General features: G+C 36.9%; 1 protein-coding gene across 9 annotated transcripts in view; it reads left to right on the top strand.

Moving 5' to 3' along the window:
- LOC136833759 (cyclic AMP-dependent transcription factor ATF-7-like) overlaps positions 1 to 27,127 on the top strand; it is a 178,838-nt gene that overhangs the window by 28,713 nt on the left and 122,998 nt on the right. For 3 of the 9 annotated variants that reach the window (XM_067095982.1, XM_067095988.1, XM_067095989.1), the window contains exons 1-4: positions 7,035 to 7,129; positions 16,672 to 16,867; positions 20,666 to 20,777; positions 21,109 to 21,242. In XM_067095982.1, coding sequence (XP_066952083.1) covers positions 16,817 to 16,867; positions 20,666 to 20,777; positions 21,109 to 21,242 — 297 coding nt within the window. In that variant the 5' untranslated portion in view covers positions 7,035 to 7,129; positions 16,672 to 16,816. Of the gene's footprint in view, positions 1 to 6,785; positions 7,130 to 16,671; positions 16,868 to 20,665; positions 20,778 to 21,108; positions 21,243 to 27,127 lie in introns of those variants that run through there. The other 6 variants (XM_067095983.1, XM_067095984.1, XM_067095986.1 and 3 more) reach the window with 3 other exon arrangements.

Below are 27,127 nucleotides of genomic sequence, written 5' to 3'. Positions count from 1 at the left end.
GTGGTAGTATATGATGCATGTAATTAATTCCTTTATGACTGAATGGGAAGCGAAGCGAGTGAGTATACTGCGATTTCATTTTAAAAAGATATCCCCAGTACATCATTCTGCAACGTGTAGTGGGCTCCGAGTTATCTTATGAAAATATTTGATGTTCGCCAATATTCCTTTAACTTGAAGTGCTTCATGTTTGCTACTGCTAAGAGTATTGTAATATAATTTGTAAATGGGCATAAAACCATGAAAACAATCTCCTTTCGTGTTGTATGGTATGTGCGTCTATATGGCTAAGTAGCTCTCAATACCTGCCCTGTATTTTGCATGACGACTTGCTTTTGTTTCTTCCTGACTGAGGGAAAGTGATTCAGGACCAATGCATGAAAATTTTATTGTGCCCCCGTTGCTATAGCCAAGAATTATGCACGTGGATGTTGGTCAAATGTGTTGACAGCCTCATTGTAAACTAATCACTAAGAATTGGGAGTTTAACATGCCCTGGAGTCATCTTCCAAGGGAAAAATGCGTCTAGGTAGAGTCACCATATTGATATTAGTTTTCGTCAATAGCTTAGACTCAGCGTTATGGGGTTGTATAAGATTCAAGATTCTTGTCGCTCGTACCATTGTATCAGCGAAGAGTGCTCGGTTATGTATTAGAAATACATCGACATGTAAGACATGTCAAAGTGTATGCCAGCAGAGTCCGAATCCGTACTGGCGAATGTTGTTGATAAATTCATTTCTGTAGACAGTGGTAATGAAAGTCATGAAAACAAGAAACTAAAAAATGTGATGGATTAGGAAAGAGACAAACGGAAAAAAATAAAAGTGCCTCCGATACTCAGCAGGAGGAAATAAATTAAATGAGAAGAAAAGAAGCAAGCGAGGGACTACTGAACAAAAGCCACTGCGAAAAAACGAGGAAACGCGTCAACGCAATAACACATGTTGCGAAAAAAGACGAAAAAGTAAAACAAACTCTCTCTCTCTCTCTCTCTCTCTCTCTCTCTCTCTCTCTCTCTCTCTCTCTCTCTCTCTCTCTCTCTCGTGCCCTTGGCTATCTTTAGATATAAACGACGAAAGCTAAAAATGTTGCTCCTGAACTCTACACCTTGCCAGAGGGATATGTACCGCTGTAGTTAAGTACATATACACACCGCCAGTGCATTCGGGTTTTGATATAGTTATATACGCATAAAAGACTCTGGAGTTTTGTTTGGAAACAAAGAAGAGGAACTACGAGTTCTCTGTAGGCTGTTCTCGACGTTGAACCAGCTTCAATATCTGGGAATATATTTTCATATTATCTCCATTCGGATTCATTGTGGTTTAATTACTGTTACGATAACGTACCCATCATTGCGTTAGGATATATGGTTACTTATGTTGTTGTGCCATATTTAATGTAGGCTACGTATGCTGGTGTAGCATACATTATGCAGCCATAAGAGGAAAAGTAACACACTGTAACGGATACGGTCAAACCCCAGAAGACTTGAACCTTCCAGTTCTCAGTGAGTCTACTTTGGATGAGGTTACTAGCACCATACCACTTTATCCGTCTGCGACCCACCACAGTTGCATTATTCAATCTGCCTTTCTTATATGGTTACGCTGAAGAAAAAAAAAAACTTCAAAATGCTGACTCCTGGCCTAGAACTGCATTTAATTCAGACATCTCTTCATTTGTATGAGAGCTGCATTTACTGCCCTTTCAGAGCAACTTTTCAGTATTCCTTGAGCTTTTGCCCATCTTTCCCCTTTTATTTTCATTACTTTTCTTTTTATCCTTTAATTCCTACTTGGCTACCCTTTCCATCCTCCTTATGTTTGTGAAAGACCTTCCTTTTCATACAATTGCGCCTCAGGTAATCTATTTTTCTCTCATTCACATAATCATTCACATATTAATTCCACCTCTTAATGATTTTACTCCATTTTTAACCTTATATACTAAAAAATACATGCTGCAGTCCTATGACCCCATTACGGAATTTTAGACAGTCATCTACTCCCTCCATCTCTATGTCTCTAATTCAAACTCATATTCCATTTATTTTCTCCTTATATGCTCATTGCACGACCTTCTTATCATTGTCACTTGTCTCAATTACATTTACAGCCACATTTTCATTCCTTCTTCTCCAACTTAAACTTATATGCATATCTCAACTAAAGAACTGTATAGCCACTCTTCTTCTCGCTATTGCATCCATCAACTTGCTATACGTCTATTCTGTAGTGTTATACAGTACTTAATCTAGCACAGTCTTGTTCCTCACCATTTACACGTGTCGAGAATGCTTGTGAATTATCTTCTTCGGAGACCATACATTCCCAACAATCAAGTCTCTTTCCCACCGCATTTCAGCAAGACTCTCCATTTTCATTTCTCTCGAAACTCCACCCCTATCAAGAATGCCTCCTCTTTTTCTGTCACCTACCACTGCATTTAAATCCCTTTCTTATTCACCAAACACAACCTTGTACAGATTCAGATTCTAAAACATTCTTTTCACTTTCATTCTTTCCCTTTCGTGGACATTATAAGCTCACTATTATAGCTTTTTCTCTTTCTGCACCCAGTCTTACCTGTGTAGTTCTCGGACTAATGTGTGTTCTCTTTCACCCTTCCCCAATTACTACAAGCTCTACCCCTTCCCAACTCTACACCTTTCAGGTGTACCAGACACATTTACTCTTTTATCTCCCCATTCCTACACATCCTCCGCTTACACTAAATGCCAAAACACTGAGTTTTCTTTCTGTAAACAAATAACTATCGTGTATGCACGCACGCACACATATATGTGTGTATGTATGTATGTATGTAGGCCTATGTATGTATTACACGTAGATAAGAATGGTTGTTGAGGAGTAAGAGATACTGACGGGACGGGATATATTCGGAACGTCTTTTTGCAAATTGCCATGCCATACTATTCGTGTGTCGCGGATTTTCACGGCATGTCATAATCATTGGGATAGCGACCAGAATTCCGTGGATGTGCACGTAGAGGTTCATTAGCTAGTATTTATCGCCGTGCGCGTGCTAACGGAATAGTATATTTTGCTTTGAATCTTACTATTACTGACAGGGAAAGGTCTTGCTAAGAGCATTTTAGAACCAGTTTATTATCCTCATTATATTTTTGGTTTATAAGACGCCGATATTGCATATCTTGCTTTTTTTTTTTTGCCATTTGCTCTCGGTTGCTAGTTTTTATCTCCTCTGATCTCAAGTCTTCTTACCTAGTTGTACAACTTCTTCAGCTATACCTAGTGGTCTCATTAAACAGGCTCATAATAACAATAATAATAATAATAATAATAAGTGATAGTTATGGTTTAGTTTGCGTATGGGTAGTCACCTTATTATTAGTCATTTCACTAAACGGTGGTTTATTTAGTTTCCTAATCTTACACATATTTTGACACAAGTGCTGCTATTTTAGAACTTGTCCATCCATTCTTCCTCGCAGACTGAACAGCAACGCAGACATGGAACTGAATAGAATTGTGAAAAAAAATTCCGTAAACTAGTGCTTAGAGCCGTTGATAAACAAGTTAGGCCTACAAGAAAACAATAACTTACTGCATTTATATAAATATTTATGTATATATATACATTTATATATATATATATGTATATATATATATATATAAGCGTATATGTGTGTGTCCCAAGACGAAAATCTATATAAAGGCAATCAGTGTGAAATAACATTCCTTTGTAGAACGTCACTATTTATTGCAAGTTCAAGACAAAAATCATCAACATTGATTTGTATCTGAAATCACAAAATTAGTTTTAATAATTTATAGTAATACCCTAGTGAAAAGTTAAGTATATCTTAGTTTAACAAGACCACTGAGCTGATTAACAGCCCCTAGGGCTGGCAAGGATCAGATTTATTTTTACGTGGCTAAGAACCAATTGGTTACCTAGCAACGGGACCTCAGCTTATTGTTCCGAACCACATTATAGCGAGAAATGAATTTTATCACCAGAAACAAATTCCTCTTGTTCTTCACTGGCCGGTCGGAGATTCGAACTCAAGACCTTCCACAATGGTGGTATTGTGTGTGGATGTCAAATGCCCTCTGGTAATCAACTTAAACCATCAGATGCTATGGGAAGTTAAAGCTCGTTGTGCTTCTTTTAACCAAGCCAATGAATTTACCCCCTGGTAGTGCGTGGACTGTAGTGCGTCACAACGGGGATTGAAGAGTGCAAAGGGGAATACTGTAGTGACCTCCTCCCAAAGCAGTAGCAGGGAATCGGAAGTGTGACCTATATCCCCCTTAATTACAACTTCCATCTAGCTTAACTTTTGTTTAAACCAAACAATGATCAGATATACCCCCTTTCACTCAGCACCATTACACCCATCAACTTACTTTCCCATCTACTCTGAACCAATACTGTTACAACTTTTGCTCTTCGTCATTTTCTAATTTTAGTTGTGTATGTATTTCTTTGGGAACGGTGTTTTTCCAACAGTTAAGCCCTATCCAAACACAGCACAATACTGCTTATTCAGCATTAAGCAGTATCCCTTAATATTGTTGGCCGCTGAGAAAAACAACAGAACGGTCACTGCCACATTCATTCTTTAACTGCTGAATCGTGAATGTACCAGGTGTGTAGTAAAACTTCCACAGCATGAACTGCTTCATACACCCCCTGGTTGCACATACTGCATCATTCACCCCAGTATTGCACGAACCCTTGATATCTTGATGTTAAGGCTCATCTTTACTGGCTTTAGGAATTCTAGGAGAAATAGCAGACTGGCTTGAAGACCGGCTAACTAACAAGAATCAGAATGGGCAGATGTGACAAGCGGAGTTCTCCAGGGTTCTGTCCTTGGCCCACTCTTGTTTTTGATTTAAGGAAAAAGGAGTGACAAAAAGATGGCAAATGCCTTTAACTTGGATATGTAAGGTGTTACAAATTTGCAAATGACCTCAAACCAACTATATGCTGTTTGGGAATGACCCAGATAGTGTGAACAAGAAAGTTTAGAGATAATCTAAGGACTTAAAATGGGAAAACAGTCATAAAAGATGAAAAATGCCTTTTAAACTTGTGGATGTAAAGAGTGTTCAAATAGGAACAAACAACCCTCATGCCAATCCATAGTTAGACTGTTTGAATATGACATAAATTTTGTACCAACACTAAGAAGAAAGGACATAAATAGATTAGTCATTATTACCAAGAGCTTAAAATCTCAGGCAAAACAGGTTACCAAAAAGCTAGAAAGCCTGAAGGTACAGAAATGGCTTAGAAACACACATCCAACTAGTTAAACATCAAAATCTTGAAAGGCATAAATAAAAAAGTAGACAGTACAGTTTTCACATTAAACTAAATCCAGACAAGAAATAAATGGATTAGAAGGGGTTAAGTATAGCCTTAGTTTTCCATCCATCAGCTGATTAACAGCTCTCCTAGGGCTGGCCCGAAGGCCTGAGACATTTTACGTGGCTTAGAACCACGACGATTGCGAGCAACAACTCAGTTTATTGTGGAATTCAACCAAATACTGAAAATGAATTTCTAAAACAAAAATAAATTCAGTAACCTCTTCATTAAACGAAAATCAGAACAAGAAATAATGGATGAAAGTCTAGAACTGAAGGGCTACTAGAACAAGAGATACAACACTCTCATTGTGTGAACTTCACATACAAGATAGTGACACATGGAATAAACTGCCATCAAAAGTTATCAACAGCAACAGTGTGGAAAAGTTTAAAAGAAAGCTAGACAAAATCATTAGAGCACTTTGAATGAAGAGTAAAACCTGCTCCTAGAGATAGTGAGCACATGATGTCTCCTCGGATGGACTAAAAGTCTTTGAGAATATATATATATATATATATATATATATATATATATATATATATATATATATATATATATATATATATATATATATATATATATATATATATATATATATATATATATATATATTTGTGTTTTAAATAACCACGGAAAACCACACCTTCATAATTAAGCAAAAAACACATTGATTTATAAAAAGTACAAGGAGGAAGAGTCCATCCTACAAATTATAAGCTAACATCTCTTAAGGAATAATTCATTCCTTCTCGTTCCTGTGTCAACCCTTTTGTGAGCCATAGTGCAATAATATTCGTAAAATTAGTTCATATTTGTCTGAATTATTTTAGTCCTGTTTTTGTCTTGCTGAATTGTAAGGCTGTGATGGAATTTATGCATTTTTATCTCAATCGTTCTTTTAAAGATGACCGGCACCAACGGTCTGTAATTGTTGATGAACATAGACCTGCTGTGGCGAAAAAAAAGCTTGGTCTCAGTCACATCTGTAACAAAAACGTCGAAGTTCACTTCTGTGGTCGTGAACGCGAGTTCTATTTACGCCTTTGGGGGCTACTGCGACAGTTTTTTTTTCGTTTTCATGTTATATAGAAAACGGAAACGGGTGTCCATTTATCCTCGTTTTGATTTATCGATGGGATAGATTGGTTAGTCTCTTTTTGTGTGCGTAAGCCGAAACCTGATCATCTATGGAAACATGCAGCAGGGAAAGGTCAGCATTTGAATCACATGGCAGTTACGTAATCAGAATTGTAAGAACAACAATGCAAACCACGCATAACGTCTATTTTCTAATTTAAGTGAAACTCACGATATCACGCTGGTAGCTGCTTTCAGATATCGGGAATAATAAGAACCAAATATTTCGTCCTTGATTTTACAGAAACCTGGAACGGTCTGCCTAAATTCTCTTGTACATTGGGAAGAAGTTGTGCCTTTTACAATTTCGTGCACTGTTTTATCCTTATGAGATGCCACAGTTTTTTGTTTAACTCGAAATTCTTATACTGTACCGTATCATAGTCTTGTATTTTTTAAAGATTTATTTTTGGACTTGGGAAGTGTTGAGCGGTATACATAATGAAATGAGCATGAACACCTAGTAGTGTATGGAAGGCGGAAGAGGAGGAGTGGAGACCCCCTCCCAGCGAACCCCCGAGACCAACCCCGGGCCCAGGGCCAGCGTCTAAAGGTAAACAAAGCGTTGACAACGTCATTCACTAGGCTAAACCAACCGTTGGTTCGAATATTTGTTATGGTGAGAAAATGTTTGTTTCGACAAGTTTCTTGTATGTGTGTTCGTTTACTGAATATCAGCCATGATTTTCATGGGCTAACAGGAACTGGGATTATCATATTATAAATAAACAGCCCAGTATTGGTTAGCTTAGGAAAGCGTGCATCGAGTTAGGCCTAAGCCTTTCCTAGGCTAAAGCTGGGGTCCCTTAGGTGCCACCGAAACATAGCATAGCGTACGGTACTACTTTTCAGGTTAATTACGTGATAGTAGTTTCGGAAGTTCTACAAACAGGTCAGCGTGAAGATTTGTGGCAACTTACTGCGTCAGTTTCTTGCCAAATGGCCATGAGTTACATGCTTGGGCGTAGCTACGGGTCGGGGGGTGCCACCCAGTCGATGGCCTCGAATTGACGATAAATAATTTGGTAAAGTTCAGAAGAGTTGCACGTGTTATTTTGTGGCACACTTGGAGCAAATCGAGCCTATACCCTATTTCAAAAGGAATGCTTCCTAAACTACCCTTCCCTTGACCTAACCTATTGTAGGGTGCATTACCCTAACCTGGCTGGGGTACTTTGCTCTCCCCCCCAACAATACAGCATGCATAGCAGAAGAGCTTTGTGTAATTGTACTGTAGTATTACTAGTAATTGTTTTAGTTCCTCGTTGGGTGAGTCAGTAGAGTTGTCGGCTAGCACTCTACTTGGCTCGAGTTCGAGTCTCCGGCCAGCCAATGAAGAATTAGAGGAATTTATTTCTGGTGATAGAAATTCATTTGTCGCTATTATGTGGTTCGGATTCCACAATAAGCTGTAGGTCCAGTTGCTGGTAACAATTGGTTCTCAGCCACGTAAAATAAGTCTAATCCTTCGGGCCAGCCCTAGGAGAGTTGTTAATCAGCTTAGTGGTCTGGTTAAACTAAAGTATACTTGACTTTCCCCTGAGATTATCATAAACTAGTTCATTTTATATGAAGAATGCTAAGTGCGAGAGAGCATTTGTACACTGCACAACAAGACTATACAACAGAATACCGCCTGAAGTGTAGTGAAGAGCATACAAGAAGAATGCAGATTTTAAAAGGAACTAAAGACACTCCTGTTCTGCAGGAGCTACAATACTGACGAGAAAACACTGAAAGACAATTATAAAATATATAAGAAGCACCTTATTTTGAAAACGTACATGGGCCCGCCAGAGAGGGAATTATCCTGTGGAGGGCTGTACATAAAACCAAACAAAGTGAAAATGGAAGTGCAATGTATTTTTTGTGCTATGTTTTGAGGATCTTTTTTAGCATATGTAATAATTTCTCTTTTAGATTAGTTTATAAGGTATCACTCATCGTCCTATGAGCAATCTTGGAAGTTATAAATTGGAAAAGGCTATGCCCACTCCAAATTTCATATCAGAAATATTGGAATGATGATTAGCCTATTTTGGCAGTTGTGCCATAGGTTATACAGGGTCAGGTGCATCAAGTTGTTTATTTCCAGTTAAAGACTAAAAGACTTGTACTGTCATTATCTGAGTCTAATGTTACTGCTGTGTGTCGTTATGAGTTCTTAATTATTGGGAGGTGACAGGCACTTGTAGTTCATGTGCTATTCTTGAGAGTTTAATGGAACTGTTTTGTTTTCTATTATGTAATAATTTCAGCTAATTGAAATTTCTTATAATGATAAAGTACCAAGATGATCCCAGGCTAAGGTGATTATTCACGACAGTTTCCTCTGCTTAACAGTGGCAGCCTTTTGTGTAAGCTCTGTTGCTGGAAGTTGTAAAAGATATATGTTATAGCAGGAAATTTGAGCCTTCTAGCTATATACCTTCCAGCCTCTGGGTAAGGCATATGTTATGAAGTATTAAGGTGCATGTCGCCTCCTTGGCAGATAGGATTTGGTGTGAAAGTTTAGGTTGAAATGAATTGCTATATTTTGGTGTCATGACTTAGAGTGCTCTAGGTTAGGTTGCAATTGTCTGGGCAGGGATGAAGCCCTTCCCCAGCCAGGCAAGGACCTAGTGCCTTAGTTTAGGGTAGGTTAGGATCTGTCTATGTATACTCTAAGTTGCTATGGGTGATGGAGGTTCAGGGAGCTCGCCCCCCTGCTGCCAGGTAAGGACCCTGTGTGTTGAGTTATGTTACAATTCATCCCATTAATTTATTGAGATGATTGTGATGCTCCAGGACAGATTATATTGGTGGCCACAGTATCTAGCAGAGGCCAGACTTTCCTGATACTGTACTGTTACCAGCCTGAACTTCTTTTCCATAGCTGAGGAGAGTCAAATTTGTGGACAGAATAAGTTGTAGAAATGCCCGTAGGCATGTATCTTCTTCCATCTCCCTCTTGTTGTGAAGCTCTTCTACCTTATCTTCTTCTGCCTCTTCATCCAGTTGTAGGAAGAAGAAGAAGAGGAGTGGTATGTCTTTGAAGCCCTCCCACAAGAAGGATGGCAGCAATGTTCACTCACAGGCAGTGAGATATCTGTTGTAGATAGGGATAACATCGGGATCTTTGAGTGTTCTTTCAGAGACACAAGGACTCCTGGTACTATTTTACTCTTCATTATTCAGCTGAGCTACACTGGGAAGAGTTTGCACTACCTGCTCACTCAGTTCATGCACAATTCCCATATCATACTCATATAGGTGAGGTTTACGACAGGTTGCCACTGTATGGTACCACCGGATAGTTCAGTTCCGGTCTGTATACCTAGGATGAATACAAAATACTTTTAAAATGTCATTTTACACCTGTGGAAAATGACATTTTCCCATACTCCTTGATGTTCCACATACTCCTTGATGTTGAAGGAAAAAGTGTATTGATGATGGAAGGTGAGTTTGGATTCCCACCTAGTTTCAGGGACTGATTCTATCACACACTCAGGAATACTCTTACATAAAAGGTGCAGCTTCTGTCACACAAAAAAAAAAAACAGCTCATCTTTGGCATGTACTCATCAGTCGCCTGTCATCCCTGGAGAAGCTCGTTCTGCATGGATGCCTCCACCAGTGCTCGCTGTAGCTGCATTGGGTGACCTCAAGGAACCCTCCCTCCCAGCTTTTGCTTCTGTTCTCAGAGGCATTGAAGGAGGGGTGGGCCACACACCTAGGAAGTCAGTCCATTGTATGTGTATGAACAGAGGAAAGACTTCATGATCTTGGAAATGTAAGTGGCACTGCTAGGCCTACAAGCATTCTGAAACTGTGATGGGTCACTCCATAGTGTTGATCAGCAGTAACGTAACTGTAGTGGCTTACATCAACACAGTTTCCCATCTCCTCTTGTCAGTGGTTGAAGCCAGGTACATTCCCGTCAAAAGGAATGTTTTGGTAGACCAGCTCAGCCTCTTGGGCATATAGCAAGGACAGAATGGTCCCTTCATCTTTCACATGGCAGAAAGGCTTTTGAAGCTGTAGGGAACACCAGAGATTGACACACCACAGGAAGCTCCTGGTGTTTTGCTCTGTTGTTGGGCAGATTCCTGGAGGGCCCTGGAAGACACCTTCCAGCACTCCAGGAACAGACTGGACATCTACAATATTCCTCCATTAAAATTGATTCACTTATTGATCAGTTGGCGTTCACTCCAGGTCTTGGAAAGACTGTGGTAGCTCCTCGTTGTCCCTTCACCTATTGGTTTCCTGACCTGCTGGTGTTTTGTTAAGATGCCTAGAGATATTCCCACATGACCCACTATCATGTATCATCTACATGTTCAGAGGTCACCAATCTGTAAGGACCCTCAACCTTCAAGTTGGAGGTAATCAATCAGCTTCTTTGCGATAGACTTTTCTTGCAGAAGTCTGCTGGTGATGTCATGGTGTACGGGCTTTTTCTTGACACAGTTGGTGCAGTATGATGGGAACAGATTTAGAGGTCACTACTGTAATAAAACTCTGACTTCCCTTAACCTATATATTACTTTAACCTACAGAACGGAAACTTAACTTAACCTTATAGTTCGTCAAAACTTATCCTAACTTCAATTTTAATATTGCAGAAAAAAAACAAAATACTCCAACTGCATACAGTATCAACCAAACATTGTATATACAAAAGGTATTAGATTAATATTCTGGTGCAAATGATTAACCTTAATACTACAGCTTATTAACTATCCTTAGCAATATAGTGTACTTAGCCAGATTTATCAACCGTAATTTTATAGTTTTCCCACAGCAATCAGAAGAACCTTAATCTAATTCATAATAAATCTTAAAATTACAGTTAACACATCCAATTTTTTTTTCAGATGATTATTCCACCCATTTTAACTAAGCTACCATAAGCTCCTCCATTAAGTTCCTTTACTATGTTACTATTTCCTGAAGTGACTACAGGCATGGTAGGTGAATGCACACGTGAATGATAAATCTTTATCAAGTCTACTTGGGATTTTCCAGCATTTATTTAGTATACAACTTTGCTGCCAACCTGATTCACACACTGATTCATCTCAAAATGTTTTTTAATTCTTGAAATTCATATACAACAATCAATCACTTGAAAATGTTATGTATTATCAATTCCTACTAGGAACTTTAATATATCAGACTCTATGTTCACACAACTGAATTCTAGATAATATTTGCTGCAAAGCAGAGCAAGCATTTAGTGAAGCCTTCTTTCCCGTCACTGCTGAATCACCCAAGATTCTTCACCGTCAAAGCCAATGCAAATTTATTACAGTACTAAAGGTGAAGGGAAGCGGAGCCAAACCTTGACACTATCTCGCTCAAGCAAATTGCAAGTAAAAAAAAGAAAAACAATATTTAATACTCAGACATAAAACACATTCATAAACAAAATAAACACACAAACAACCATGACACACAAACCCTTTTTCTACACTCCCTCTTAATAAAATAAAGGAAATCTTATTTCCTTTTTTTTCGAAATCCCTTTCTCACTACCAATTCATACTCCGGAACTGGACCTTGACTTCGGGTCCATGGCCTCTTATTCTCCACCTCTTCTTCACTCACTTCTACTCCAAACACACTAGACTCACCCAGTCCTGGTTCTAAAATACTTACACCAACCTCATTTCAAGTTCTGGAGACTTACATCTGCTTCAACCTCGCTAACACCTGACATGGCTTGTATCATCTCTCCTAAACTCTCACTTAATCCTGCTAGGCTCCGACTCAAGTTATCCAAAACTCCTCCACTCACACTCCCTAGTACTGCTAACTCTTTCTCATTGTTACTCACTCTCTCACTTACTCTATTAACACTTTCACTCAAAGGAAGCACACATACTGCATGTACCATCTTTCATCCTCTCATGACTCGGTGTTGTTTCAGATCCATCCAAATCTTGCGTATCTTCATCCACATTCCTGGTACTCTCCAAGTTCAGCCCTTCCACATTCTGCTCAAATCCCTCAAAATCAATTTCACCCTCATTCTCACTACTACCAAACAACACTGCAAGGGTATTTTCACTTCTCACACTTACTGACTTCTCAAACCCCTCAAAAATCAAACAACCCATCATTTGTACAGTACTTTCTCCAAACAACCTAGTAAACGTACCCTTACTCTTTCTACTCTTCCTTCTTGTGTTTCACCAACACTAGCTGTTTTATCTCCCCAATTTAAATCTTCTATTTCTTCACTCTCCTTTTCCTTCTCCCTTAACAACCTCCTAATGGGATGCTCTGTTATGTATTTCAGTGATTCTCTCCTTCTTCTCAACTAATTATAGTGCCTCCTTCATTCTTGTCTTTTAACACAACTCAATCCATTTGACCACGCCGTTTTCACTACATACGGACCTTCATGTCTTGTGCATCTTATTCGCTGTCAATCTTCCTTTCTCAACCACTTCCTTCAACACTTTATCACCTACTCAGAAACTCTCAAACCTTTAAAACACAAGTTAATTCCTTACATCACTGTATTGTACCTAAAAAATTTTCATGAGGCAGTATCATAAATTACAACCCTAGATAGAAAAGCAGGAACCACAAAGGGGTCTGCTCTTCCCCAGACTGTAGGATTTGCAATATCTTCAGAACTAGCATGGTATGCCCCAGTACATATTGTAGATTGTCATGATCATGGCTGTACTTCTTTGCTTGACACTGGCACAGAGAGTACTTTGCCTGGGTTTTTGTTAGAAAATGCAGCCTAAGGTGGGCCCAGTTCACACAGTGCTTAGTAGCAATCCATGTGGGACTGGCACTGTGTGCTCCATCTTGCCTCAGCTGGGAAGAGATTTGGCTTTTTTCTCAAGTTTTGAAGGTGTTATTTGGACCATGACTTGTTGTTTAGGGGTAAACACTAATCCTTCATTGCAATCCTCTGAATAGAAGCAGAGTCTGGCTGCTGTGTTTTCTCCCTCTGCTTGGGTAGAGTTTTTTTTTTTTTTTTTTTTTTCTGTGCTAGATTTTGGTATACCAAAGTGTTCCTTGTCTGTGGAACCCATGTGGAGATGAGTTGGAGGGACAATTTTGAGAAATTTTTGCCCATAAGTCTTTGGATATGTTCATTTTAGGACCTGTGGTAACAGCTCAGTATGTTGTGTAGCTTCATGAGTTCCATTGTACAGAAAAGCATCTTGCCTGATGTTTACAGTAGTGGAAGATCAGTTGAATAAAAGGTGACTCCCTCCATTTTTCCCTTCCAAGCAGGATCGATTTGTGGCTGGTAGATCTGACTGTTAGTAATCATTTCCCTTCCAAGTTGGTCTTTCTCTGGCCAACTTAGATATTGCTATCATCCAAGCTGGCCTGCTGTTACATCCGGGCAATCTGGGTCCTTCCAAATTTCCCAGAGTATGCCAAACTCTGGCACAAGACCCTGAAGGCTTCAAAATCACATGCCAGGCTGTTCAGGTTTTTATAATTCTTCTGCTCACTTCTATGATTGGGGAGCTACTAGTTCCAAGTGGGAAGAACAACATTGTGCCATTAGCAAGGTCAATTGATTGATTGATTAATTGAGAGTTATCTGGCGTCACAATAGCAAGGTCAAGGTGATTCAGATAGTAATGAGCATAATACTGTAATAGGAAACAAACATCACTCATATACAATTAGAATCAGTGAATGAATTATTTCTTTAATTGAAAATGAATACTAATCTGAATGTGGGTGGGATAGAGCAGAGGTGGTGTTCAACCGAGTGTAGATTTTGAAGGATCTCAGGTTGGGATTTATTTATAATCATTTATGTAGGTAGAACTCTTCATGCGGAGGGTGCTTTTCTTATAGTTTCACATAAAACAAACTAATATGGTTGGTATTTTGTTTTATGTGAAATTAGTTGTCATAAGAAAGGTTGCACTAATGTAAATTGAATCATTTATAGCCAGATATATTATATAAATGATGAAATAAAATGTTTTTCAGAGGGATTTGACAAACAAAGTCTTCAGCTTGATAGATTATGGTGTAAGTCCAGGGGCATTTCCTGTCTTTGCACCAATATTAACAATATAATATGTGGCTGCACTTCTTGAGAGATGCCAAACGTTTGTCTGTTTCCTCCATCAAGGCTGTAAATCCATGCTAGCTTATGTATTAATGGGCTCTGGATTGGGTATTTCAAAGAGATTGACTAAGGCAAAACTGTTCACTCTTTTCAGCTGGATTGCTGAAGGATCTGCTAAAGCCATTTTTATGGAACCTAGTCATTGGCTTAAGACACCTTAGGTGCCCCTCCTTTTGAACCCCAGAGAGAGGCTTCTCTCAAGGCTCTTTCTTAGAACACTTTCTGGTGGCTGGCTTCAGCCAAAAGAGTAAGTGGTTTACATGTGATATAATTGTTAGTATGGTGTTTATGTACTGGAAGACCAAAGCTCCTCCAAGTTTCCTCTATACCTGCTTTAGAGACTCTGACTCATGAAAAGAAAAGGTGCTTTGATGCCCTGGTAGGGCTATAGGGATTTATACCATGCATTGTCTCTAGAGGATTGTCCCCTTTTGAAGGTGAAACTGCATGATATGAGCAGCAGCTACCTCTATTAGTTTTCATCAGCACTTCTTTCTAGACTGTCAAGTTTTGGTGGCACAGTGGGGTACAACTATGTGTTCACTTGTACTACTTGTGGACCATTTAGGTCCAGTAAGAAGACTGCCGTACACTTGCACCTATAATTTGGCAGGGGAGGTTTCTCCTAGTCTTCCCTTCTTTGTTACGAACAGGTATAGATTTTCACTATCAATCTTCATCCTGGGTAAAGTTAGGTATACCTTTTTGACCACTGAGCTGATTAACAGCTCTCCTAGGGCTACATGGGATTATCATACTCAACCAATTTTGACTTAGTGGGGACCTAAGTGAGAACTTTATGTTGGCATTCGAGCCATTGGCCCTTTCTGGAAAAAGCTACCCTGAGCAGATTAAGAACCACCTTTTCAGGCAAAATTGGTGGTGGTGTTTTGTATGTGAGGTGCCACAGCAACTCAGGTAGGTGGTAACTCTGTAGGGATCATGTTTAGTTGTGGTTTTAGCTCCCATTAGCTCTGCAGGCCCGAGGCACAGAGTCCAAACTTGCCATTCTGCATTGCAAAATCTCAACCAATGGCTATATTCAGGGTCCACGTTCCACCACCTTGCAGTAGTGCACCTCACCTGATGAAGATCCTCATCATGGGGGATTGTATGCATCAGGTAAACAGTGACAAGGATATTTCTGATATCTGATTTGGTTTTAGGGAAATCTCTTACCCTCCTCCAGTACTCAATGTTGGAGTCAGCAAATGATAACAGTCAAGTTTCACCTCAAAAATAATTATTTTATGATAAAAATTATTTTTAGGTACAGCACTTACCCTCTATCTTTGAGATCCCTCCCTCCATCCTCCCCTCTTAGGAGATTAGGAGACAAATAACAACCAAAACATTCCCTGTCTTACCCCACCCTCCAAAGAGTTGGGGTAACTATTGGGAGCCTTCATTAACAAGTGTTTCAATTTTAACACTTGTTGAACTTGCTCCGAGTAGCCACAGATATAGCAAGTGATAGAGGGTAAGTGCCTAAAAAATTTATTTTATCATAAAAATCATTACAGGGTATTGTGTTTGGTCCTAACTCTTTGAAAACAAAGCCAGGTCAGTTTGGGTGAGTATACTTAAAGGTATTCAATTATCCTGGAAAATCATACCATCTCTCTCTCTCTCTCTCTCTCTCTCTCTCTCTCTCTCTCTCTCTCTCTCTCTCTCTCTCTCTCTCTCTCTCTCTCTCTCTCTCTCTATATATATATAATTTTTGCTCATGCATTTCATTGCACATCTAAAGTTACATTGGAATAAAGGTTTTTGCCAGAGACTTCAGGTTTGATTATCTAGGAAAAAATGCAAATTGTCTTGAATTTTGAATGTCTTGAATCTAATGTTTTGTCATTTCCAGCCTGTGTTGAAAAACACATGTGCATGATTGATAGGGGTACATATATTTACCTGATTTCAAAATTGTTTAGAAATAGATTATTCCAGCTTGTCAGTGTTAGGCTCAGGCTGACCCTTCATTCTTATTCTTTATATAGTACAGCATATTCTTTATAATCAAATATACATAAAAAAATCCCTTTGATTTTCAGGGTCACCACGTGACAAAAGAAGAATATTGGCTACTTTGTAAAGACCAGTTGGGCCAGGCAGGCTCCCAACTTTAGTGGTCAAGTCCTGCTTGTGTTTAAGTTTACAGAAAGGTCCTGTGGCCAATAAACTGTATATTTGTTAGTCATGGGAGAAGTGGATAAACCGTTTGGATGTCCTCAGCCTGGCTGTGGAATGGTAAGTGTACATTATGTTTTGTTGAAGTGTACTCTGTCAAAAAATACATACAGTATATCTGTTCATAGAATTTATTTGTATCCATACAAGAGACAGTCCCTTTATTTTACTTATGCCATACCCATAATTTTAAATAAGTTTTATGTAGTTTGAAAAATACTGTCAGTGAAAATATCTCGGGGGAGGGGGATTTAGAGTTTTAGACCTACTATGCTTACATTGCTAACGGATATTCAGAAACTAGATAGTATAGTATTGGAGTTATAGAAATAGGGTGGTAATTAACCCATTTATTCCCATAGTTGCATTTTCACTAAGATATTTCCATCTAAATTTGTGTAAATTTATCTGGATCTATGGCTTAACACAAAAAGAAGTAGCTCAAACAGTTGATGTATTTATGTTCTTTAACTATTCATCACATACTGTACAGGAGGTTCCTGGGTTATGTAGGACTCAGCTTACGTCATTTCAAGGTTATGTCACTTTTTAAATATATTCATCAAAATTATTTCCTGGGTTACATTGCATGTTGCGGGTTTACGTCACCATTCCAACAGAAGACTGGAAATTTAATATGGCTCGCAAATGGCAGAATGGTCAAAGTTTGGAGGATTTTTTATGAAAAGCTCAACCTAAATGCAGGTTACATCATTTTCAAGACACCCAAAGGATTAAAAATAAGGTTTTCTTACGATTTTTGATGATATCTCGGGTTGCACCACTTTAGTGTACATCACGGCGTAAGAATGGAACACCCAACATAATCTGGGGACTGCCTGTAATTGTTTCTCAAGCTTTTAGAAGCAATTCCTTAGCTCTCAGAAAAATACTAGTACTAGTGTCCAATATTTTCTGTCACAAATAATAAAAATTAAATGTTGCAAAAAAGCAATGATGGGCATCCCATCATTTTTCAGTGTTGTGTTTTCGCAATGGTGTGAATACAGCAAAAACATGATTCTGCTCTTGCCTGAGTATAGAACTTTTTCTTCAACTTCCATTTAACAGTTACATAATTCCCATTGTAACAACAGAGATAGGGTGTAAAACTGTTTATTGCAAAACAATTTATCATAAAAATTGTAAGGTATTTTAACGGCAATGTAAAGTACTTTGGATGCCATTCCTACTAATCCAGAAGATATATTTTCATTCAGTCAGTGATATTCAAAATTATCCTCGAATACCAAAGGATTTCTTATTTAAATTAAAAAAAGCAGTGGTAAGTTGCCTCTGCTTGTACACGATCAAACATCCAAATGTCTCTATTTTCTATGTTGGGACAAAGTTACAGCATGCCAAAAAATTAAAAGTACCCTTCCCAAGTTGTGTATTTACCATTTTATTATGAGAGAGAGAGAGAGAGAGAGAGAGAATCTTTTGTGTGCACAGAGAATCACATCCTTTCTGTTCCATATAGACTGACTGTCCTTTTGTTAAACTGTAATACATTCTCCCTCCTCAACCAACCCAGTGTGACATATGTTCTGTTTCTTGTCGCACCACTTGTCAGTGGGGTTGTTGATACCAGCAGTTTTCCTGGCTCCACATTCTTACACAGTTATTCCTGTGCTTGCTTCTCATTGTAATGATTGTCTGTACAATGTAGTAAAGCATTTAGGAGTGCTTCTGACACTTTCATGATTATTTTTTAGAAGGCTTATGCAATATTGATGAAAAAAGGTTGAAGAATTGTGCATTGTCTGGGTGTGATATTTCACAGCTAGCTTTACTAGCTCACCTACTTGTGTGGCAGGAAAAGGCATATTGTGAGGCATGTATGTGCATGTGTGTGGCTAAGTAAAATATATGACTTTACAGTTAGACATGGTAACATACTGAAGCCAGGGTATGTGATTGCTTGGCCAGATTTACTGATAAACAGAAATCCAGTGGACCATGTTCAGATGTTTACAACATTCTGACACAATAATTTATGGATTTTACTTTCCACTAAACAATCTTTCATGGCACTTGACCCAGATTGGAAGTCATAAATTTATTCCCAGTAACTGATGGACTGGCAGACAGGAAGAAGTGCAACCATAATGATTTTGGGAAAAATATATACATATAATATTAACATATACAGGTACATATATATATATATATATATATATATATATATTATATATATATATATATATATATATATATATATATATAAATATATATATATATATATATATATATATATATATATATATATATATATATATATATGACTTTTTATCACATCACCTGATTCATAAACAGTCAGTAAGCTACAAACATCCTTTAATATCCAATTGTTGCTCTACCTCGAAATAATATATTTTCATATATGTTACAAAAGGGAACTTTTAGTTGATAATAAGTTAACCCCCGTAAATGGCTCCTTACCAGCTTGGACAAGAACTCAGGACTACATATATGAAAATATATTATTTTCATAGGTAATATTAATATATATATATATATATATATATATATATATATATATATATATATATATATATATATATATATATATATATATATATATATATATATATATATATATATATATATACATATATACTGTATACAGTATATATTATGTACCACTGAATCACAAAAATATGGAACGTGATGAATATATAAATAGACAAAATCCACAAAGGAAAAAAGGAACAGTGGGGTGCTGCAAGGCCTTTCGACTTATAGTCCTTTACTTAGCAGTCTTCTAAGTAAAGGAGTCGGACTGTAAGATTAAAGGACTTGCAGCACTCCATTGTTTCGGACTGTAAGTCTAAAGGACTTGCAGCACTCCATTGTTTCGGAGTGTAAGTCTAAAGGACTTGCAGCACTCTATTGTTTCGGAGTGTAAGTCTAAAGGACTTGCAGCACTCCATTGTTTCGGAGTGTAAGTCTAAAGGACTTGCAGCACTCCATTGTTTCAGTTCCTCACTGGGTGAGCGGGTTCCGTTCTCAGCTACCACTCTGTTGGTCGCGAGTTCGAATCTCCGACCGGCCAGTGAAGAACAAGAAGAATTTGTTTCTGGTGATAGAAATTCATTTCCCGCTATAGTGTGGTTCGGATTCCACAATAAGCTGTAGGTCCCGTTGCTAGGTAACCAATTGGTTCTTAGCCACGTAAAAATAAATCTAATCCTTCGGGCCAGCCCTAGGAGAGCTGTTAATCAGCTCAGTGGTCTGGTTAAACTAAGATATACTTAACTCCATTGTTTCTCTTTCCTTTGTGGATTTTGTCTTTATTTATATATTAATCACGTTCCATATTTTTGTGATTCAGTTAAGCATAGCATAGGAAAGATAAGATTTTGAGAGTCTTAAAGTATAAACATTATTACAGTAAACTGCCCGTATTCATGGACTCACATATTTGAGGATTTCTCTGTGGAATAAAGATCTATCCATTATTCGTGGAAAATTTGCCCATTATGATGGTATTTTAATCAAAAGCTTTGAAATATTCACTATTACTATATTTTCATATCATTTTCAAAGACTAAATGCACTTTTTGTTGATGATTGTAGCTATTAAAATACTCAATATAAGCATTTTTAGAGGTTTTTCTTGTGTTTAAACTATCAAAATAGACAGTTCTGCAGGTGTTTTTAGAGGGGTTTTAAGTATTCGTGGATTTTAGCTATTTGTGGGGACGGGGTGCCGTGTAGGCTAGGCCATCCTCACGATGAATAAGCGGGGTTTACTGAACTTTTATAGCCTAATGATAGAAAATGATCATTATTTGGGAGTTCACTTTATCTAACAGCAAAACCTAAGTATGTTTTTGTTGTCTTTATTGACAGAGTTTTACCAATGAAGATCATTTAATGGTGCATCGCCGGCGTCATGAAATGCAACTCATGGTAAATGGGGACCATCAGACACCATCTCTAGTCAAACATGGATTTATCATTGGTATGTATAGATTGTATTGATACAGTAACTTTTCATGAGGTTTTACTAGTTTTGCCAAGTATTCATCAAAGTTTGGTTATGTTAATCAGTAATGTGTGATTGTTTCTGAAAGGAGAAAATTTATGTTGGATTTTTGTGTGGTATGATATTTCCATTTTCTAGTTTTTATGTTTAATGCGTATGTATGTACCAACTTTTAAAGTTATCGTTGCTTGAATTTAATCAAGTTATCACATAAGCATACTTATATTTTCAATTTCTTCCATGAAACTCAAGAATATTCATGAACTTAAAAAAATTTATTTTCTCAATTTGAATTTTATATTCCTAGACCAGACCCCTACCCCGACAAGATTCTTACGTCAGTGTGAGGAAGTAGGACTGTTCCAAGAGATTAGCCTTAATCCATTTGATGAACAGTTCAGAAGAGCTTCACTTTTGAGGTCACAGCACTCAGTTACAGAGGTAAGATTATTTTCTATTTGTTCTTATGAGATATCCAAAAATTAAGCATGCACTCCTGAAAATTATAAGCAACATGTAATAGGAAATATGATATGGGAAGACTCATATTAAAAAAATATGTTCAGACATAACCAAGTCTTCGTCTGGTGAGGATTTTCTACAGATTGTTTAATTAAACAAGACACATTTCTTTACCCAATACTGTACTGTATATGCTTTCACAGAATAATTTCTTTACCCAATACTGTACTGTATATGCTTTCACAGAATAATTTCTTTACCCAATACTGTACTGTATATGCTTTCACAGAATAATTTCTTTACCCAATACTGTACTGTATATGCTTTCACAGAATAATTATCTGCAGTTTGGTCAGTTTTCTTGGTTCATTACATCTTTCATGTTAAGGTTAGAAATGCTTTGCCTGACAGAAAATGTCAGGAAGGTTTTCCACAGGGTAGTGTATTGAATGTAATGTTGTTTGCTCTTGCTGTAAACTGGTTAAAATTCATTATTCCCTACGGCATTCTTCTAACACTATTTGTAGTTGATCTGTCCATACCGTATGCTGGAACAAGAGTGGCATTTGTTGAGAGAAAACTTCGTCTCACAGTTGACAAAATTAAAATATTGGCTGACATGAGAGGTTTACAGTTTTTGTAAGCAAAACAGTTGTAATACATTTTGCCTAGAAAAGGAGTACATTCAGACTGATACACACACACACACACACACATGCACACACACACACACATATATATATATATATATATATATATATATATATATATATATATATATATATATATATATATATATATATATATATATATATATATATATATATATATATATATATATATATATATATATATATATATATATATATATATATATATATATATATATATATATATATACATACATATATAAAAGCTGATGGATCTCTCTTGTACAAGAGCAAGGTAGTTTGCTACACCGGGACATTTCCTTAGAGGCTTAAGGGAATGCTTAGATGAGTTTTGGGATTACGTTATTAAAAGCCAAAACATGCACACAAAAACACACAATATATCACTGTAACACAAAAATCTCAAACCAAGGAAACACAGGCAAGGAAGGAAAAACTGGCTTTAGGGAGGAGAGCAAAAGGGACGGCCTATTCTGGAGGCGGTAAGAAGAAAACTAAACACATTGTGGGGTTGGAGATTAGGTCGCTGCCCGCTTCCTCCCTCATCCACGACTGATGCCAGATGCCACCAGTTCCTTGCATAACAATTCCTATTGTTTTTTACCGGTTTCCAGTGGCGCCAGAAGATTTATCCTAATGTTAAGACTGCAGGTTTATTAGCTATGAAAAATACAAATTAATTTAATAATTTGTTATATTTCCAGAATTGATGTTGAATCAAAGATTAGTTGATTGAAGGCCTTGATGAATAACTGCTTGAGAAGCTTCAAACGTTTTTAAAGTGTTAACTGATACATCATATGGCACAGATAGTAACAAGCTTTTATGATTGTATGAAATCCATGATTTATCAAAAGTTTTGTATGTGTGTTTGTGTGTAGGGAAGTCCTTGTTTTATCAAAGGCTTTATGTGAATGTAAGATATACTTGTCAGCTACTTCAACCCAGTTGAAGATTTTGGATGTGGTGTAGCATGTTGGTATAAGATTAGGTACAAGGACCTTTAAGTCATCAATTATTCCATTTTGGATGTCGTACCATGCTGGTATTAGACTAGGTACAAGCTCCTTTAAGTCATTGCTGATTCCATTGTGGATGTCGTGTACCATGCTGGTATTAGACTAGGTACATGGGCCTTTTAAGTCATCACCAATTCCATTTTGGATGTTGTGTACCATGCTAGTATTAGACTAGGTACATGGGCCTTTAAGTCATCACCAATTCCATTTTGGATGTCGTGTATGATGCTTGTGTTAGACTTGGTACAAAGGCCTTTAAGTCATTGCCATTTCCATTTTGGATGTCATGTACCATGTTGGTATTAGACTAGGTACATTGGCCTTTAAGTCATCACCAGTTCTATTGTGGATGTTGTGTACCATGCTGGTATTTGACTAGGTACATTGGCCTTTAAGTCATTGCCAATTCCGAGTTTCGTGACTGATGCTAGAGAGCTTTTGGATTTTCATCAGTAGTCCTCTAACACTAGGTAATAGAATAATCTGCAAAGATTGCCAAGTGCTTTTACTTTTGAAACTGCTAATGAGGCACATCCTACTCTTTCCAGCTTTATGAGTTGAGGGCCAAACAGCTGTTGAGGAATTCTGATTTAGTAGTGAAGTCCTTCCTTTCAAGATAGCAATAACTCCCCCTTGGAGTTTGCCAGAAGTAGGATTTTTTTTTTGCAAGTATTGCAGTGGTTTTAAGGGTGATGTGATGGGAGTGGAAGTCCATTCAGTTTCTGGGGCTCATGTAGAACTCTGACTTTAATTTAATCATTATTTATGTTTGAGATCCAAGGCTGGCTTTAAATTTGGAATTTATAGGAGTGAATTTTATTGTGGGGGTGCACCCTCTCATAAAACTAAAATATTTACAGCAGAGCCCTAGTTGTTTTAACAGCTGTTGAGATAATATCAGTTATGGGTAAAGGTAATTTCATTGTCTTACTAGTCTCAAGAAGTGATTTGGAGGCCCTCAGATTTTAACTCTGCCAACCATGATGTTTTTAGTTTCAAGAAGTGATTTAGAGGCCCTCAGTTTTTAACGCAGCCAACCCATGATTTTTTTTATTGAAAGAGGGATACAAATAAAATTTTGTTGGGCTTCAGCAAGTGTGGATGTTTTTATTAAGGAAGAGGTAGAGACTAGTGAAGCAACCTGTAATAGAAGTACTTTTGTTTCATGAATTTTTACCGTCAAGCAAAACCTTTCATTTGGGACATCAATGAAAAACAATAGAAGAATTTATGAGTGTTATATTTCCATGAAAGTATGGAAATCTACCCATGAGATGGGAGACAGCATTATGCTGAATATGTATAGGGCTTACAGGACTTGCCTAGTGCACAAATACTTGATGGCTGATGATTACAAGCCATTCTGTGTAGGTTATGTTTTCCCTGAACGTTGATCATTTGAGGCCTTCACAATTCGAAGGGTCTATCACAATTTTTCTAAAAATTCCAATAACGCCAGAAATCACGTGTGAAAATTTGCAAGTTTCAAACAGCGATGTCTCAGTCATTTTTAAGATATTTTTGTAATTTTATCTTGCATTCGAAGCAAAAATCTATCTACTTTATGGTGCCATACATTTTTTTATGGAAAAAAATAAAACAAAATATGATATAACAAGTTAACCCTTAAACGCCGACTGGACGTATCATATGTCGACTAAAATTGTCTGTTGGGTGCCGAGTGGACGTACAGTGCGGCGACTACAAAAATTTCAACCTTCGGTCAACTTTGATGCGACCGAAATGGTAGAAAAACGCAATTTTAAGCTAAAACTCTTACATTCTAGTAATATTCAATCATTTACCTTCATTTCGCAACAAATTGGAGGTCTCTAGCACAATATTTCGATTTATGGTGAATTTTGAAAAAAATTTTTGCTTACGCCCTTATGGTAACTCGGCGAAAATTTCAGAAATTCTTTCGTCATTTTGTCATAAGTTTTGCACTGTTTTATATTAGCCGTTACATAAAGTTTTACATATGAAAATGTGTGCAATTTCATGTAAAAATACAGCAATATACAACCCATTGTTGTAGCTTTTATCAGTTTGGAAATATTTTCATATAAACCACGATAACTGCCAAAATTTCAACCTTCGGTCAACTTTGACTCGACCAAAATGCTCAAAAAATGCAATTGTAAGCTAAAACTCTTACATTCTAGTAATATTCAATCATTTACCTTCATTTTGCAACCAATTGGAAGTCTCTAGCACAATATTTCGATTTATGGTGAATTTTTGAAAAAACTTTTTTCCCTTACGTCCGCGCCAGAAATTCTTTAAATCACGTTGTCGTAATGTTTGCACCGTTTTATATTAGTCGTTACATAAAGTTTTATATATGGAAATGTGCGCAATTTCATGTAGAATACAACAGAAAATAACTCATGGTTGTAGCTTTTATCAGTTTTGAAATATTTTCATATAAATCACGATAACTGCCAAAATTTCAACCTTCGGTCAACTTTAACTCGACCGAAGTGGTAAAAAAACGCAATTATAAGCTAAAACTCTTACATTATAGTAATATTCAATCATGTACCTTCATTTTGCAACAAACTGGAAGTCTCTAGCACAATATTTCGATTTATGGTGAATTTATGAAAAAAAAAACTTTTTCCTTACGTCTGCTTGTGGTAACTCGGCCGAACATCTCGGAAATTCTTTAAATCACGTTGTCGTAATGTTTGCATCGTTTTACATTAGTCGTTACATAAACTTTTATATATGAAAAAATGTGCGCAATTTCATGTAGAATACAACTGAAAATAGCTCATGGTTGTAGCTTTTATCAGTTTTGAAATATTTTCACATAAATCACGATAACTGCCAAAATTTCAACCTTTGGTCAACTTTAACTCGACGAAATGGTCGAAAAACGCAATTAATAAGCTAAAACTCTTACATTCTAGTAATATTCAATCATTTACCTTCATTTTGCAATAAATTGGAAGTCTCTAGCACAATATTTCGATTTATGGTGAATTTTTGAAAAAACATTTTCCTTACGTCTGCGTGTGGTAACTCGGCCGAACATCTCAGAAATTCTTTCGTCACGTTGTCGTAATGTTTGCACCGTTTTATATTAGTCGCTACATAAAGTTTCATATATGAAAATGTGCGCAATTTCATGTACAATACAACAGAAAGTAACTCATGGTTGTAGCTTTTATCAGTTTTGAAATATTTTCATATAAATCACGATAAATAGAAAAAATTCTACTATCGGTCAACTTTAACTCGACCGAAATGGTCGAAAACTGCAATTGTAAGCTAAAACACTTACAGTCTAATAATATTCAATCAATTAGCTTCATTTTTCAACAAATGGGAAGTCTCTAGCACAATATTTCGATTTATGGTGAATTTTTTAAAAAAACATTTTTTTACGCTCTGCTCGTTACTTAATTCATGCATCATTTTGTGATAATATTTTCTCTGTGTAGCTTTGATCGTTTTACAATTTGTTATATACCAAAATCATCGCAATTTAGTGTACAATACAAAGAAAAAAAAATAACCCATTAGCTTTAACCGTTTTGCTCACAGCGCGACTTGTATAAAATTATATATGAAAATTTTTTTTTGCGCTGTCATATATGTCAATATTTATATATGATAATGATATTTTTTCCATTTCTGATGGTTGCATACTAAACTTCAGGCAATGACAAAAAAAGGAGCCAAAAATGAACTCTTAATCTTAAAAACTAAGCGTGCTGTGATTTTTTTAAAAAAACTTTTTTTCCGCTTCGGCGCTAACTCACCGAATGCCGCCGGCATACGGGAGACGTTTTTGAAAATAGAGGCTCGGCGTTTAAGGGTTAATTGAAAGTGACTTGTTATTCCGATAGTGACATTGTTTACATTTTTTCTAAGTTATTTTTCAATACGAAAAGTATCGTTAATATGAAAAAAAATTAGTGATTAAGAAAGGAGAAAATTTCTTCACGATGATACCTTTGAAATAAAAATTTAACTTATTTTGAAGTCGCAAACGGCAATTGTTTTTGTTTTTTGTTTTACATTTTTTTGTCTTTTTTTATTTCTTATATTTCTTGAACCAATAATGATTTCTCAAAAAAAACTTTTTGCATGTTGTTTGGCAATGTCTTAGCTTCCCAAAAATATGTTTGTGTGCATTGTATCTTTAAAAATAAAAATAATTGTG

Source organism: Macrobrachium rosenbergii, chromosome 52 (assembly GCF_040412425.1).
Source record: "Macrobrachium rosenbergii isolate ZJJX-2024 chromosome 52, ASM4041242v1, whole genome shotgun sequence".
NCBI classification, from domain to species: Eukaryota; Metazoa; Arthropoda; class Malacostraca; order Decapoda; family Palaemonidae; genus Macrobrachium; species Macrobrachium rosenbergii.
This window is presented reverse-complemented; position numbering and strand designations above follow the sequence as displayed.